Source organism: Chiloscyllium plagiosum, chromosome 4 (genome assembly GCF_004010195.1).
Source record: "Chiloscyllium plagiosum isolate BGI_BamShark_2017 chromosome 4, ASM401019v2, whole genome shotgun sequence".
Lineage (NCBI taxonomy): Eukaryota > Metazoa > Chordata > Chondrichthyes > Orectolobiformes > Hemiscylliidae > Chiloscyllium > Chiloscyllium plagiosum.
In genome coordinates, this window is record NC_057713.1 from 15,956,147 (window position 1) to 15,971,967 (window position 15,821).

At 42.9% G+C, this 15,821-nt stretch overlaps 1 protein-coding gene across 3 annotated transcripts in view; it reads left to right on the forward strand.

Moving 5' to 3' along the window:
* Window positions 1–15,821, forward strand: part of acss2l (acyl-CoA synthetase short chain family member 2 like) — a 70,808-nt gene that overhangs the window by 1,913 nt on the left and 53,074 nt on the right. The window contains exons 1-2 of one of the 3 annotated variants that reach the window (XM_043687771.1): window positions 5,313–5,696; window positions 8,773–8,968. The exons of 1 other annotated variant lie outside the window; for it this stretch is intronic. In XM_043687771.1, coding sequence (XP_043543706.1) covers window positions 5,567–5,696; window positions 8,773–8,968 — 326 coding nt within the window. In that variant the 5' untranslated portion in view covers window positions 5,313–5,566. Of the gene's footprint in view, window positions 1–5,312; window positions 5,697–8,772; window positions 8,969–15,821 lie in introns of those variants that run through there. One more of the 3 variants, XM_043687772.1, reaches the window with a different exon arrangement.

Here is a 15,821-nt window from a genome sequence, read left to right on the forward strand (position 1 = left end):
ACTTCCTAGATGTGGTCACTGGACAACAATCAGGAATGGGAAACCTAATTTCTACCCCTCTACCTCCAGGAGAAATACTGTTCTTAACTATACTACTGAAGCTGAAATCCAATAAAGCTGAATAGACACCAAAGATTCTAACTCGACTTTGCTGAGCTTCTCCACAATGGGCATTGTATACAACAACCAAACCAATGTGGGTGATATTAAATTTTTAATGTGGGAACAGATCATCACTTACCCTTTTTAAACTGCAATAAAACATCCTATTGCACTTGCATCAATATTCTTTCAGGCCATCACACCATTTTGCTCTTCACAGAGTGCATATCACAATAATTTTTGATCCTTATTTCCAACTCCAATGCTGCTGAATCATATACAACAACAGACAAAAAAAACATTGTTCCATCTGCAATCATAAACTGTCCTCAAATGTACCAATATTGATGTGACTGTTCAATATAGCTTTTACTCCAATGATATATTGGAATTAAATGTAATCATTATTAGCAGTAATGCTTTGATCAGGACCTTGGTGTTTGATCAGAACCTTTACATGTTTATTTCTGTGATACTCTATCCAGCTCGCTCATGATTTTGAAAACCTCCATCAAATCCCCTCTCAATTTTCTTTTCTAAGGAGAACAGTCCCAACTTCTTCAATCTATCCTCATAAACTGAAGTTTCTCATTTCTAAAACTATTGCTGTAAATCATTTTTGCACTCTAATGCACTTACATCTTTCCTATAATGTGGTGCAATGCTGAACAAGGTCTAACAAGTGTCTTATATATTTTCACATCACCTCCCAGTGCTTGTACTCTATGCCCCTACTAATAAAGCCAAAAAAACTGTCTACTTTATTAACTGTTCTCTTCTCCTGTCCTGCCACCTGCAATGATCTGTGCACTTAGACACTCAGATCCCTTACTTTATATTGTCTTTCAGTGTTCTTCTGACGAAAATACATCATAGTTCTCAGCATTGAAATTCATCTGCTATCTGCCCACTTTACCAACTAGTCAATGTCCTTTTGGAGTGGTACACTGTGTTCCTCACAATTTATAATTCTTCCAAGTTCACTATCATCTGCAAACTCTGAAACTATCCTCTGCACATCAAGGTCCAGATCCTTAATATATATTCGAAAGAACATGGATCCCAAGACTGATCCCCGGGGAATTCCACTACACACCTTCCTCCAGCCGAAAACATATTCTTTGACCATTACTCTGTCTCCTATCGCTCAGCCATTTTTTTAATCCAATAGTTACTGACCCTTTTATACCATGACTTATAATGTTCCACATAAGTCTGTGTGTGGCACTGTATCAAATGTCTTCTGGTAATCATGTATGCCACATCAATGGTATTGCTCTCACTGACCCTTCCTGTTACCTTTTCAAAATAGATTTTTGGTCAACAAGGGAGTTAAGGGTTGGGAAAGTAGAGTGAAAATCACAGGGATATTTGTCATAACCTTAGTGAATAAGTGAGTAGGCTCAAGGGGCTGAGTGGCCTACTCCTGTGCCTAGAGAATTATTTTATGAAAATTTAGATTGGGGAGTAAGAATATAAGATGACTCCCACCCCAGTAACCCTTGCTGGTAAAACCTCTGAGAGCTATCTGCAAAAACCGAGGTGGATTAAAGGGATTTAATTTTCTAAAACTAGATGGAAGAACTGTGCATCTGTTTGTTTACTGTTAATATGAATGCTGACATGAGCAAAAACAAGATTATGCTAATGGTGATGCCTCTCCCAAACTGACTAGTCCTACAGCCAATAAGGTCTCTCGGGTGAGATGCTAGTTACAGCTGATACTGGACATCTATGCAGTTCATCAAAGCTGAGTGCAAATTTATCAGGAAAGCGATTCTGCAAAGACTCATTTTTAAGCCAATTTGAAACTAAAATAATATTTTCAAGTATTCCATTCCTTCCAAAACATTTTTGTGAATTCTGCTAAATACAATTAGGCAGAAGTGGGTACTGCAGATGCTTGAAATCAGTGTCTAGATTCGAGTGGTGCTGGAAAAGCACGGCAGGTCAGGCAGCATCCGATGAGTAGGAAAATCGATATTCTGAGCAAAAGCTCTTCATCAGGAATGAAGGCAGGGAACCTCTGGGATGGAGAGATAAAAAGGGAGGGGGTGGGACTGGGGAGAAGGTAGCAAAGAGTACAATAGGTGGATGGGGGTGGGGATGAAGGTGATAGGTCAGAGACGAGAGTGGAGCAGATAGGTGGGAAGGAAGATTGGCAGGTAGGACAGGTCATGAGGATGGTGCTGAGCTGGAAGGTTGGAACTGGGTTAAGGTGGAAGGAGGGAAAATGAGGAAACTGGTGAAGTCCACATTGATGCCCTAGGGTTGAAGTGTTCCGAGGCGGAAGATGAGGGGTTCTTCCTCCAGGCATCGGGTGGTGAGGGAGTGGTGGTGGAGGAGGCCCAGAACCTGCATGTCCTCGGCAGAGTGGGAGGGGGAGTTGAAATGTTGGGCCGTGGGGCAGTGGGGTTGATTGGAAGGTGCCAGGAGGGGAGGGTGGGTTGTTGGGGGCATGGACCTAACCAGGTAGTCACGGAGGGAACGGTCTTTGTGGAAAGCGGAAAGGGGTGGGGAGGGAAATATATCCCTGGTGGTGGGGTCCGTTTGTAGGTGGCAGAAATGTCGGCAGATGATACAGTTTATGCGAAGGTTGGTGGGGTGGAAGGTGAGGACCGGGGGTTCTGTCCTTGTTGCGGTTGGAGGGGTGGGGTTTGAGGGCGTAGGTGCAGGATGTGGATAAGATGCGTTGGAGGGCATCTTCAACCACGTGGGAGGGGAAATTATGGTCTTTGAAGAAGGAGGCCATCTGGTGTGTTCTGTGGTGGAACTGAGAGCAGATACGGCAGAGGCAGAGAAATTGGGAATACAGGATAGCATTTTTGCAGGAGGTAGGGTGGGAAGAGGTGTAATCCAGGTAGCTGTGGGAGTCAGTGGGTTTGTAAAAAATGTCAGTGTCAAGTTGGAGATAGAGAGGTCAAGGAAAGGGAGGGAGGTGTCACAGATGGTCCAGGTGAATTTAAGGTCAGGGTAGAATGTGTTGGTGAAAAGTTGATGAAGTGCTCAACTTCCTCGTGGGAGCACGAGGTGGTGGCGATGCAGTCATCAATGTAGCGAAGGAAGAGGTGGGAGGTGGTGCCGGCGTAACTACAGAAGATGGACTGTTCTACGTAGCCAACAAAGAGACAGGCATAGCCGGGGCCCATACGGGTACCCCTTTTGTCTGGAGGAAGTGGGAGGATTTGAAGGAGAAATTGTTAAGTGTGAGGACCAGTTCAGCCAAACAAATGAAAGTGTCAGTGGAAGGGTACTGCTGGAGGCCTCGGGAAAGGAAGAAGTGGAGGGCTTGGAGGTCCTGGTCATGGCAGATGGAGGTGTAGAGGGATTGGATGTCCATGATGAAGATGAGGCATTGGGGGCCAGGGAAATGGAAGTCTTGGAGGAGGTGGAGAGCGTGGGTGGTATATCAAATGTATGTGGGGAGTTCCTGGTCTAGGAGGGAAAAGACAGTATCAAGATAAGTGGAGATGAGTTCAGTGGGCAGGAGCAGGCTGAGGCAATGGGTCGGACGGGGTGGTCAGGCTTGTGGATCTTGGGAAGGAGGTAGACTCAGGCGGTGTTCCCGGACTATGAGGTTGGAAGCTGTGGGTGGGAGATCTCTTGAGGTGATGAGGTTGTGTATGGTCTGGGAGATGATGGTTTGGTGATCGTGGGTGGGGTCATGGTTGAGGGGGCGGTAGGAGGAGGTGTCTTCGAGTTGGCGTCTGGCTTCAGCGGTGTAAAGGTCAGGGCGCCAGACTACCACTGCACCCCCTTTATCTGCTGGTTTGATGGTGAGGTTGGGATTGGAGCGGAGGGAGTGGAGGGCTGCGCATTGTGAGGATGCGAGGTTGGAGTGGGGGAGGGGGGCTAGACAGGTTGAGGCAGTTAATGTCTCGACGGCAGTTGGAAATGAAGAGATCGAGGGCGGGTAATAGGGTGGGCCAGCACGGGGTGTGCAGGTGGATGGAGTGTGTTGGAGGCAGGTGAAGGGGTCCTCGGAAGGTGGGTGGGAGTCCTGATTGTAAAAGTAAGCTCGGAGGCAGAGGCGGTTTAACCTCACGATGCGTATTAAATTCATTGATGTGTGGACAGAGGGGGATAAAGGTAAGGCCTTTGCTGAGGACTGATTGTACATCCTCAGTGAAGGAGAAGTCTGGGGGTATGGTGAAAATTCGGCAAGTCTGGGAGTTAGGACCTGGTGTAGGTGTGGAACTGGGAGTGGGAGCGAAGCCTGTGACTGAAGTGGGCGTGGTGGTGGGGGGGACAGGTTGGAGTCATGAGCAGGGGTAATGTTCCCTCAGGGTTCTGGGGGACGAGGGTGGTGACATTGGGATCTGTGGGGACGTGTTGGTAGTATGTAGGTGAGTGGCGTTGGTGGGGGCGGAAGTGGTGGCATTGAGTAAGAACTTCAAACTATACAGAACTTTTAAGATTTACAGCTGGAAATGGATATGTTTGATTGTTGGATTAGAAGAGAGTTGAGTTTCACATTGATCCCCTCAATGAATACTCTCAGCAAGAATCACCAGTTGTATGAAAATGTATCAAAGGGCAATTGATAATTCATGGAACCCGAAGGGAGTAAATATTGAATGCTTTACACTGAAAATTGTGGAAGCTGGGTAAGAGTAGCAACTAACACACTGGAATAGTGAGGGCTTGAGTTTAAATCCCACCACGGTACACTCTGGAATTGTATTGGACAAACATAACATACATACTGTACATCTCTACGACTTTATATCGCTTTGTGGACTGGTTCCAGAAAATAAATGGCAATTAAATCTGCCACATTGTCACAGGGCTGGCTCCACTGAGCTGGTGATTTCCAGTTCCGCACCTTGCGCTGAACTTTTTAATCCCTCCGAGCAGCTTTGCAAGTTGTTGCAGCAGGGAAGCAATATAAACATAACAAACAGTAATGCGGTGCAGTCTGTGAATTGATTGCAATCACACATGTGTGTGTACTATACTAGTCAAAACAGGCAAAGGGCGCAATAAACCTGTAGAGTGAGATTCCCAGGGTCCAAAATTTTCAAATAAGCCAGCACATGTTTGTTCTTGTTCTGACGATTTCATAACTTCATTGCTTCATCACAGTAAGAGGTGAGACTTTCTGGGTTTGTGATTGGATGGCCCGAGTCTTGAGACCATATCACCATGTAACTAATGGGTAGCACTAACCCACAGAGAGGACATGGGAGGAGGGGCACTGCTAAAGGCACCAGAAAGTTATCATGTCGTTATTTCATACGTTATGCATCCCGATACCTTTATCAAAATAAATCTGAAGATATCGAAATGTGCTGTGCGGACCTTTCGTTTCACGGGAGGCGTTACCATGGTTTGCCCAGGGGAATGGGTTAATCTGGGGCAGGTACATGAGGCGGAGTCGGAGGGGAGGTGGCTGGGACTTTCTCCCCAGTGGTGCTGAGCGCAGTGTTAGTTGGAGCAGTCCCCATTCAGGAGCTGACGAGCCATGAGTTCGCTCAGAGTTCCTGGGAGGAAGCTGGTGTACCACCCTGACCACATTCTGCAGCCAAGCGCTCACGTACCAGATCTTGAGACGTACACACGGCTGTATAAGCAATCTGTCGAAAACCCAGAAGGTAACGGCCCTTTTTTGTTTCTTTTTTTAAACAATTCGATGAATTGAAACGAGCGGGCAGCGTCCAATTTGGGCATAACTATTGAAACAGCCAACTCACATCAGTGTAATCTTGAGGTGTTTGCTAGCCTCGCTCATTTCAGTTGATGTTTTCCATGTTCTGTTTCTGAGATACTGGCCCAGTCAGCCCTAAGTGAATAAACGGAAAACAAAGGTGAACAGACGAATTTATTTCAAACTTCACTTTGTTCCTTAGTTTCTAGCAGAGAGAGCCTCTATTATACAGACCATACCGGAGTGAACTGCAATAGTTTCATTTGCAATATATTAAAGTGCATTTCTTCCTGAATTCTTCCGAAACCCATTCTCTCCCTTTCAGGTTAAAGCACAACTTGTTTTTTTTTTAATCAACTGGATTTAAAGTACCTGCTAATCTCGAATTTTGTTTAATTGAACTCCTGCATCGTACGACTTGGCATTTTATTGCATTAGAGGGGGCTATATAAATGCAAGCTGTTGTTGTAGTATTTGGCACCATTTCATCGCAGGGCTGATGTGTTGTGACCGAGGTCACTCTTCGCCCAGTGTACAGTGCGGCTCCTAAGGAATGGGTACACCGTTCCATAACTGTACGGACTACGCTTGTTCAGCTGTTCAGAACAACCTCAAACCCACCCCACATCGTGCAACACCCAAATACTGGAATGATGACAGCACTGTTCTTGCTGACACTCTGCAGAAGTAATTCGCCCAGTGACGCTCGCCTGCCGTTTCTCTGGAGCCCTGCACATTATTTTCCCCCTGTACAGATGCCTTTTTGAAATTAAGCCTGCCTTCACCACACCCTCAGCCACATCCAAACAACTCGCTGCCAAAAGATGTTTATCTGACTGGCAGTTGCTCAATCTCTACATCTACAACTCTCAATCTGCTCCTCCATCTTTCCACCAATGGGAAGAGTTGGTCCCTCTGTACGCTTCATGACTTTGTAATTAAATACTGCTGGTATACCCCTCCCCAGGGGCAGAGGCGCACATGCTGTCTGTCATTTGGCTGTGACAGGCCAGACAGGAAGTGTCCACCTGCTCATGGCCCACTGATGTTACCATCTGGGAAGGGAGAGGAATGGGCATGGAGAGGGTGAGGGGTGAGGAGTACAGATAGGATGGGGGTGAGGAGAGTGCGGACAGGATGGGTTTGACGGGGACAGAGATGCTGAGGATGAGGGTGTCGGGGGAAAGGCAGGATAAGGGGGTGAGGGAGGGAGACAAAGAAGCTGAGAAAGAGGGGTGAGGGAATGTGGGAGACAGATTGGGGATGAGGGCTCAAAGAGGCTAGGATGAGGTGGAGGAAGCTGGGGTTGAGGGGACTGAGGCAAGGAGAAGGCAGAGATGAAGGCTGGGCCTGATAAGGAGGAGCTTCTTCTCCTGGGCTATGTCTGTAGAGAAGGTCTCCTTGGCTGATTGGGAAATCTAGACAATTACTACATATCTGGAAGAGATCTGAATACCATTAACTGGGTTTCACTATAAAGCCTCCTCCAGTATGGAAAGCAACCTTTCACCAATATTCTTTGATTCTGTCACTCAGTCAATGTTTATCATTGCTATTTTCCTGTTTATTACTCCAACTTAGCATTCAAGTCCATTGTATGGAACTTTACAAAATGCTTCTTGGAAGTCCATGACTTGGAAGTCTTATCATAAAACTCAAGCAAGTGGGTTAAACATGACTTACCCTTGATAAATTCATGCTGGCCCTCCTTTTGTGACTCACAGCAACACTTTCTGGATTTTTGCACAACTGTTGCCTCCACAGCTCCATCTGGAAGTCAGATCACTCAATGTATGAAGTTAAATTGGTGCCAAACAACCCACGTGCCCTCTGAGGTGAATCCAGTGGGTCATGTGGTACTGTTTTGGAGCAAAGTGGTGTTCTTCTGGAAATCCCAGATATGACAGGTTGTAACATGACTGCATTTTGTATGAACTATAGATAGGCTGTTCTCAAGATGGTTTCAGTAGCACCTCCCAAATCCGTGACCACTACTGCCTGGGAGGACAAGGGTAGTAGGTGCATAGGACCATCATTTTCTGCAAGTTTCCCACCAGGACACATTTGGAATGACATCTGTGTTCCTACATTGGAACTGGACCAAAATCTGAGCTCTGGGAGGACCATCACAAACTACTGCAATGTTTTCATTTATTAATGGAGTGTGGACTTGCAATGACTAAGCCACCATTTATTGCTCATCCCAAATTGCCCAGAGCGCATTATTGTAGATTTGGAGTCAAACATAGGCCAGACAAGGTAGGAATGACAGATTTCATTCCCTGAAGGGTATTAGTCAATTGGATGGGCTTTTACAAAAATCAATCATGGTTACATAAAATCATAGAATCACTACAGTATAGAAAGAGACCATTCAGCCTATCGAGTCTGCACCTACCATAGAAGAGCATCCCACCCAGACCCAGCAACCCCGCCCTCCCTTACTCTATCCCCATAAATCTACCTTTAGCATGGCCAATCTACCTAACCACACTGCGGGAGGAAACCAGAGAACGCACTGGAAACCAAAACAGACACAGGGAGAATGTGCAAACTCTAATAGACAAGGCTGGAATCAAACCTGTGTCCCTAGAACTCTGAGGCAGCAGTTACAAAGTTGCCTTAAGCTAACTTTAAAATCCATACTTCACCATTTCCTATGCTGGGATTTGAACCCATGTCTCAGGACAGTAGCTGAGAGTTCTGTATTGTTAGTCTAGTGACATTACCACTGTACCAACACCTCTCTTTTCATGAAAGCTGCCAGCCAACATGTTATCATGAGGAAATGGGCAGTAAATTGTGCCCCTTGCTAATAAAGCTCCCATCCTCAAAATGAATTGAGAAAGAAAGTTGCAATAATTATTACTATTTCATTTTATCAAGAATAAAATAATTTTAGCCAGTGGAAAATTACTGGGAAATGGCCCTGCTTGTATCATGCAGACTTCTTAAAATATCTGTCCTATTATTTATAAACCTTGCTATTCATGTCATTCAATTTCTTTTTTTTTCCTGAACAGAATTCTGGGGTGAGCTTGCTAAAGGGTTTTATTGGAAGAGCCCTCCGAAAGGAACAATTCTGGATTATAATTTTGATGTTTCAAAAGGAAATGTGTATGTGAAATTCATGCAAGGAGCAACAACAAACATCTGCTACAACCTGCTGGATAGAAACATACAAGAAAATGGTCAGGGAGATAAAATAGCTTATTTCTGGTAACGAAAGGCTTTCTATTCTTGGTCTGCCTTACATATATATTGTTGTACCTTTCAAAAATATACATATCAAGGATAACATTTGTTTATACGTTACAAAGAATATTGAGAGAAAATGGCCATTTTATTAATCTAACAAATTGCTCAATGAGATGTAAACTCTAAGGACACTGATTAATATTGGTAAATAGTGTTCTTGCAGCTAGCTACTCCTGGTACCACATACAAATGGTTATTCTTCATGTAAAAGAATATTGTGAAAGCAAAGAAAATTGAAGCCTAAATGCAGAGAAATGCAAGTAGAGTAAGTAGCAAAGCACACACTAGCATCAACCAATGGGCTCAATGGTCTCCATGAGGTAATATCTATAATTGTTATGATTCTATGGATTGGGGAAGAAGAGGTCACTGAGAGTGATCACTAGATTATCTGTTGTTACCAGTTCTCTTATCTGGATCAGATAGAGTCTAGTTGTCTCTTTAAAAATGTATATAGACTAGTAAAAAACATGTTGGAAGTGTAAAATGGATTCTATGTTCTGCCCCTTATCAGGCCATTCAAATTTGATTCATCAAATTAGATAAAAAGTTGGGCTTATTGCTGTCTATTTCTGTGGTGCACAATTGTGAGGTGAATCACATATTATTGAAAGTGTTATGATGTGTATAGTTCAGTTGATGATCATTTTATTCCTCTATTCTGTGTCCTGATTGCTGGCCTGCCCCAGATCCTTAAAAATAATTTTCTGTTATTTTATGAATTTCTGTGAAGTCTGGAATGTGCATGTGAACTCCATTGAATCACTGCACGCAAATAATTAAGGATTTAGTTTGAGGTATTTGTATTTATATTTTTCTTTTGCTTACCTTCTGCATAGACTTGACTTTTCACCCCTATTTCCAACTTTGTTACTTTTTACTGGATTTTGTTAACAGACCATGCAACCTCCCTCGCATTGTACACATGAAAAGGAGTTAACTTAATGCAAGATATATCTATTCAGATATCTTGGCTTTATTGGCAGATATAAATTCATGGTAATCATTCCAATTTGGTGTCTTGTTGCTGTGCTTTGAGAAAGAAAAATGTTGATCTCAGTGCTGTTGCCAGAGGTTTTCTATAATTAAAATAATAGAAGATTAAACAGATATCCACTGAGCAGGTGTCATTGAAGTAGAAGGATTTGCAAAACTCTTTAGAACTAAACCACCACCACCCTTGTCAGACACCCTTTCCCCCCAAAAATGAGGGCGACATGGTTGCTCAGTCGTTAGCACTGCTACCTCACAGCGCCAGGGACCAGGGTTCGATTCTAGCCTCAGGCGATTGTCTGTGTAGAGTTTGCGCATTCTCCCCATGTCTGTGTGGGTTTCATACGGGTGCTCCAGTTTCCTCCCAAAGTCCAAAGGTGTGCAGATTAGATGTATTGGCCATGCTAAGTTGCCTATAGCGTTCAGACCTAAGCAGACTAGATGGGTTGGCCATAGGAACTGCAGTGTTACAGGGATATGATTAGGGGATGGATCTGTGTTGGATGTTCTTCGGAGGATCAGTGTGGACTTGATGGCTGAATGGCCTCTTTCCACACTGTAGGGATTCTACAAACGCTCTTAAGCCTCTCCTCCACGCGCTATGCTGCTCTCTCCATTATGTACTACATATCTAAAAGATTCCAACTACAGTGCCACTAAAGGAGCTACCAAAGCTGCAGATCCCTCAAATCTTGCAAGATGCCTTACATGGACCTTAGACTTAGCACGTACTGATTGCTCTATAACTGGGCTTTTATGAAAGATAATAATTAGAAATTATGTATTTATGTAACAAAGCTAACATGCAGACACAGCAGATAATAAAGAAAGGCAAATGGAATGTTGGCTTTTATAGCTAAAGGAATAGAATATAAAGGTAAGGAAGTATTGTTGCAGCTATACAAGGCATTGGTGAGACCACACCTGGAGTGTAGTGTGCAGTTTTGGTCCCCTTATTTAAGGAAAGATGTTGTGGCATTGGAGGCAGTTCAAAGGACATTCAGTAGATTGACGCTAGTGATGAAGGGTTTGTCGTATGAAGAGAGATTGAACAGTTTAGGCCTATAACTGTCTGGAATTTAGAAGAATGAGGAGAGATCAAATTGAGGCATTCAAGATGATAAAAGGCATGTATAAAATAAATGTGGAGAGATGCGTCCTCTGATGGGGCATTGTAGGACAAGAGGTCATAGACTTTGGATAAAGGGTAGCAATTTTAAAACAGAGTTGAGGAGAAACTACTTCTCCCAAAGGGTTGTGAATCTGTGGAATTTGCTACCCCAAAGTGTGGTGGATGCTGGGACAGTGAATAAATTTAAGGAGGAGTTAGGCAGATTTTAAATTGGTGATGGGTGAAGTCTCATGGAGAGAAGGCAGGAAAATAGGGGTGAGGAGCATATCAGCCATGATTGAATGGCTGAGTAGACTCGATGGGCCGAATGGCCTAAATCTTCCCTCAACTCTTATGAACTTATGGAAGTTTTAAATTAAAAATCCCAGGCTGATAATTTTTCAAGGAAATAGAGATTGAATCAAGCAATCTGATGTGATATGAATACAATTATTCAGTAGCATTAACAACAAAGCAATGTGTTTTATGATAATAAGACACATCACATTGCATAACACTTTCATTATAATAGGCAGTGAGTTGAAATCCAATGGCACTGCCTCTTTTGTCAAGCATTAATCAGGCACCTAGTGCATAATCAGAAATCCTGCACTCATTTTAAGCTAATATTGAAGCTCTCATTCGGTTGGTCTGAGCAAACCAGGTATTAATTATGAGATCCACTGTCTTTCTGAGGTCTGGAAGTGTTTGCTCAGAAGAACAAGGACTGACCCCAGCTGCATTCAGGGAAACCAAGTTCACAGGCAGCCTACCAGATAATCCTTACATTTTCTTTCAACATATATATATTTATATATATATATATTATATATATATATATATATATTATTCATAAAATGTGTAAATGTGTATTACATAACAGTTCAAATCTGACATTACGTGAGGTCCAACACATTTCCATTTTGTGTAGTATGTGATACAGTGAGGTGGCTCACTGTAATTACAATTACGTTACTTTTACAATATCCATTTGCATTTCAAAATATTTACTGCTGCGTGCAGTCCAAGTAGTTTTACCCATAATATTTCCAATACACCTTCGAATTATTTTCCTTCAACTGCCTATCTGATCAGCTTTCCATTGGAATAACCCTTCCTCAGTCACTCGACCCGAAACGTTAACTCTGATTTCTTTCCACAGATGCTGCCAGACCTGCTGAGTTTTTCCAGCAATCTCTATTTTTGTTTCTGATTTACAGCATCGGCAGATCTTTTGATTTTTACTGGAATAACAGCGTTCTTTACTGAGGATCTACATTACCACTAGAATTACAGAGTTCTATTCAAAGGAACGAAAAAGCACTTACGTCACTGGACTCACTAAAATAACAGCACTCTCTCCTCACTGAAATATTAGAACTCTCTAACATTGGAATAACAGTACTCTAATCACAGAATCAACATAGGTCTCACCTCACTGGAATTTACTATATGTAACCCCATTGGAAACAGACTTCCAATCACAGAAACATCCCTCTACCATCACCCTTCACTTCCTATCTCCACCAATTTTAGATCCAGTGTGCCACTTTGTCTTGTATCCCATGTACTGTTAGTTTCTCTACCAGTCTGTCATGAGAGACCTTATCAAAAGCCTCGTTAAGGTCCATGCACATCACATCAAATGCATTACCACTCCTGCTTACCTCATTAAAAGATTTATTCATATTTGTGAAACATGACCTTCCATTAACATAGTCATGCTGAATATCCCTGATGAGCTCTCCAAGTATGTGTCCCTCCTACCTAATGACATCCTCATCACCAAGATTAGACTGATTGGTCTATCCCTTTCTCCCATTTTTGATAATGGGACAGTGTTAGCTGTCCTCCAGTCCTTTGGCAGTTCACTGTAGTCAGACAGGATTTGAAAATTGCTGCCAGCATCTCTAATATTTCCTCCATTGCCTCCCTCAATGGCCCACAGATTTCCTTCTGGCCCACAGATTAATCCATTTTTAAGATTGTTAACCCACTAGTATCTCCTCTCTGTCTATGTTAATTTCTTCTAATATATCACAGTGCTTCACAGTGATGTTTATACCTGCATTGTCATTTTCCATCGTGAAGCATTCAATTGAAGACTGTACCCATGTCTTCTGGGTACATACTGATTATCTCTGTGGTCCCTAATGGGCCCTACTCTTTATCTAGTTATTCTCTTGCTCTCTCATGCATTCTCTTTGCCTTCCTAATCTCCTTTTTCAGTTCCCATCTTCATTTTTATACTCCTGTAGGAACTATGCTGTGTTGAATACTTGGTATCTGCTGTAAGCTTCTTTATTTTTCCTTAATCCTAACCTTTATGTTCCATGACATCCAGGATTCTTTTATCTTGACCTCACTGTTTGTCTTTGTAGGAACAGATACTGTCCTCTTGCTATTTCCTCCGTGAATGCCTCACACTACTTTGATTCAGTTTTATCTGCAAGTATCTGCTCTCAAACCATGTTGAGCCGAATTGTGTCTTATCTTAGTCTTTTCCCAGCATAGAACTTTTATGCCTGGCCAATTCTTATCCGTTTCTGTAACTATCCTGAATCCAACCAAATAATGGCTTCTGTCTCCCAAACTGCTCCCCTACCTGATATGCCTTCCACTGCCTGGGCTCATTTCTGATTATTTGGTCTAGGACAAAAATGTCTACTCACTGGAATAACAGACCTCTTCAGTGAAATAACAGAGTTTTCTCCTCACTTGAACAACAGAATGCTCTAACACGAGAAGAACATCATGTGGAGGTGCTGGTATTGGACTGGGATGAACAGTTAAAAATCACACTACACCAGGTTATAGTCCAACAGGTTTATTTGGAAGTACTAGCTTTCAGAGCACTGCTCCCTTATCAGATAACTAGTGTGGCAGGATCATGAGACACAGAATTTATAGCAAAATATCACAGTGTCATCCAATTAAAAGTAGAATGGGTTGCAGGTTTCAGTTCATTAATATGTAAATCCCAGAACTTCTTTTAAGTCATGTTTTCAATTTAACTTAAGGTTTTATAAAAAAAAGGTGACATCTTAGCTCAGGCGATGCATGAAAATTGTAAGGTTACAGTCCGTCTGTCTCCCAGTCTTGAGTCAGACTGATTCCATTTTCAAAGTAGGAATTTATAAAATGTTGTATGGATTGCCTGCAGGTTGTATGCTCTTTGAGCAAAATAGAATGTGTCTGCAAATACAATTCTGAAAGCACACAATATGCAGACAGTCAATGACAGTCAATCCATACATTTTATAAATTCCTACTTTGAAAATAGAACCAGTCTGACTCAATACAGACAGACTCTAACCTCACACCTTTAATACATTGCCTGAGCTGAGATGTCACTTGTTTTATAAAACCTTAAATTATCTCGAGAATATGACTTAAATAAATTCTAGGATTTACATGTTACTGAACCAAAACTTTTGACCCATTCTAACAAATTATAATTGGACTATAAACTGGTGTGTGATTTTTTAACTAAAATAACAGAATTTTCTGTTCATTGGAGTGACACAGCTCTCTCCTCACTGAAGTGACGGAGCTCATTCATAGAATCCCTACAGTGTGCAAACAGGCCCTTCGGTCCAACAAGTCCACACTAACCCTCTGAAGAGTAACCCACCAAGACCCATTCCCCTACCCTACATTTACCCCTGATTAATGCACCTAACCTACACATCCCTGAACACTATGGGCAATTTAGCATGGCTAATTCACCTACCCTGCACATCTTTGGATTGTGGGAGGAAACCGGAGCACCCGGAAGAAACCCACACAGACATGGGGAGAGTGTGCAAATTCCACACAAACAGTCGCCCAAGGCTGACATTGAACCTGGCTTCCTGGCACTATGAGGCAGCAGTTCTAACCAATGCGCCACTCTACTACCTATCAGTGTTTTGTCACTAAAATAACAGCGCTCTCTTTCCTCATTGGATTAACAGAGTTCTATTCATTGGAATAACACAGCTTATTCCTCATAGATTAACAGAAGGGCAGGTCGTGCCTCACAAACCTTATTGAATTCTTTGAAAAGGTGACGAAGGAGGTTGATGAGGGGAAAGCGGTAGATGTGGTATATATGGATTTTAGTAAGGCGTTTGATAAGGTTCCCCATGGTAGGCTACTGCAGAAAATACGGAGATATGGCATTGAGGGTGAGTTGGAGGTTTGGATTAGGAATTGGCTGGATGGAAGAAGACAGAGGGTAGTAGTTGATGGCAAAGTTTCTTCATGGAGTGCCGTCACTAGCGGTGTTCCGCAAGGATCTGTTTTGGGACCATTGCTGTTTATCATTTTTATAAATGACCTGGAAGAGGGGTTAGAAGGTTGGGTGAGCAAGTTTGCGGATGATACGAAAGTCGAAGGAGTTGTTGACAGTGAGGAAGGATGTGGCAGGATACAGCAGGATATAGAGAAGCTGCAGAGCTGGGCAGAAAGGTGGCAAATGGAATACAATGTAGCTAAGTGTGAGGTGACTCACTTTGGGAAGAATAACAAAAAGATGGGGTACTGGGCTAATGATCGGATACTTGGTAGTGTGGATGAGCAGAGGGATCTTGGTGTCCATGTACACAGATCTCTGAAAGTTGCCACCCAGGTAAATAGTGCGGTGAGGAAGGCATATGGCGTACTGGCTTTTATTGGTAGAGGAATTGAGTTCCGGAGCCCTGAGGTCATGATGCAGTCGTATAAGAC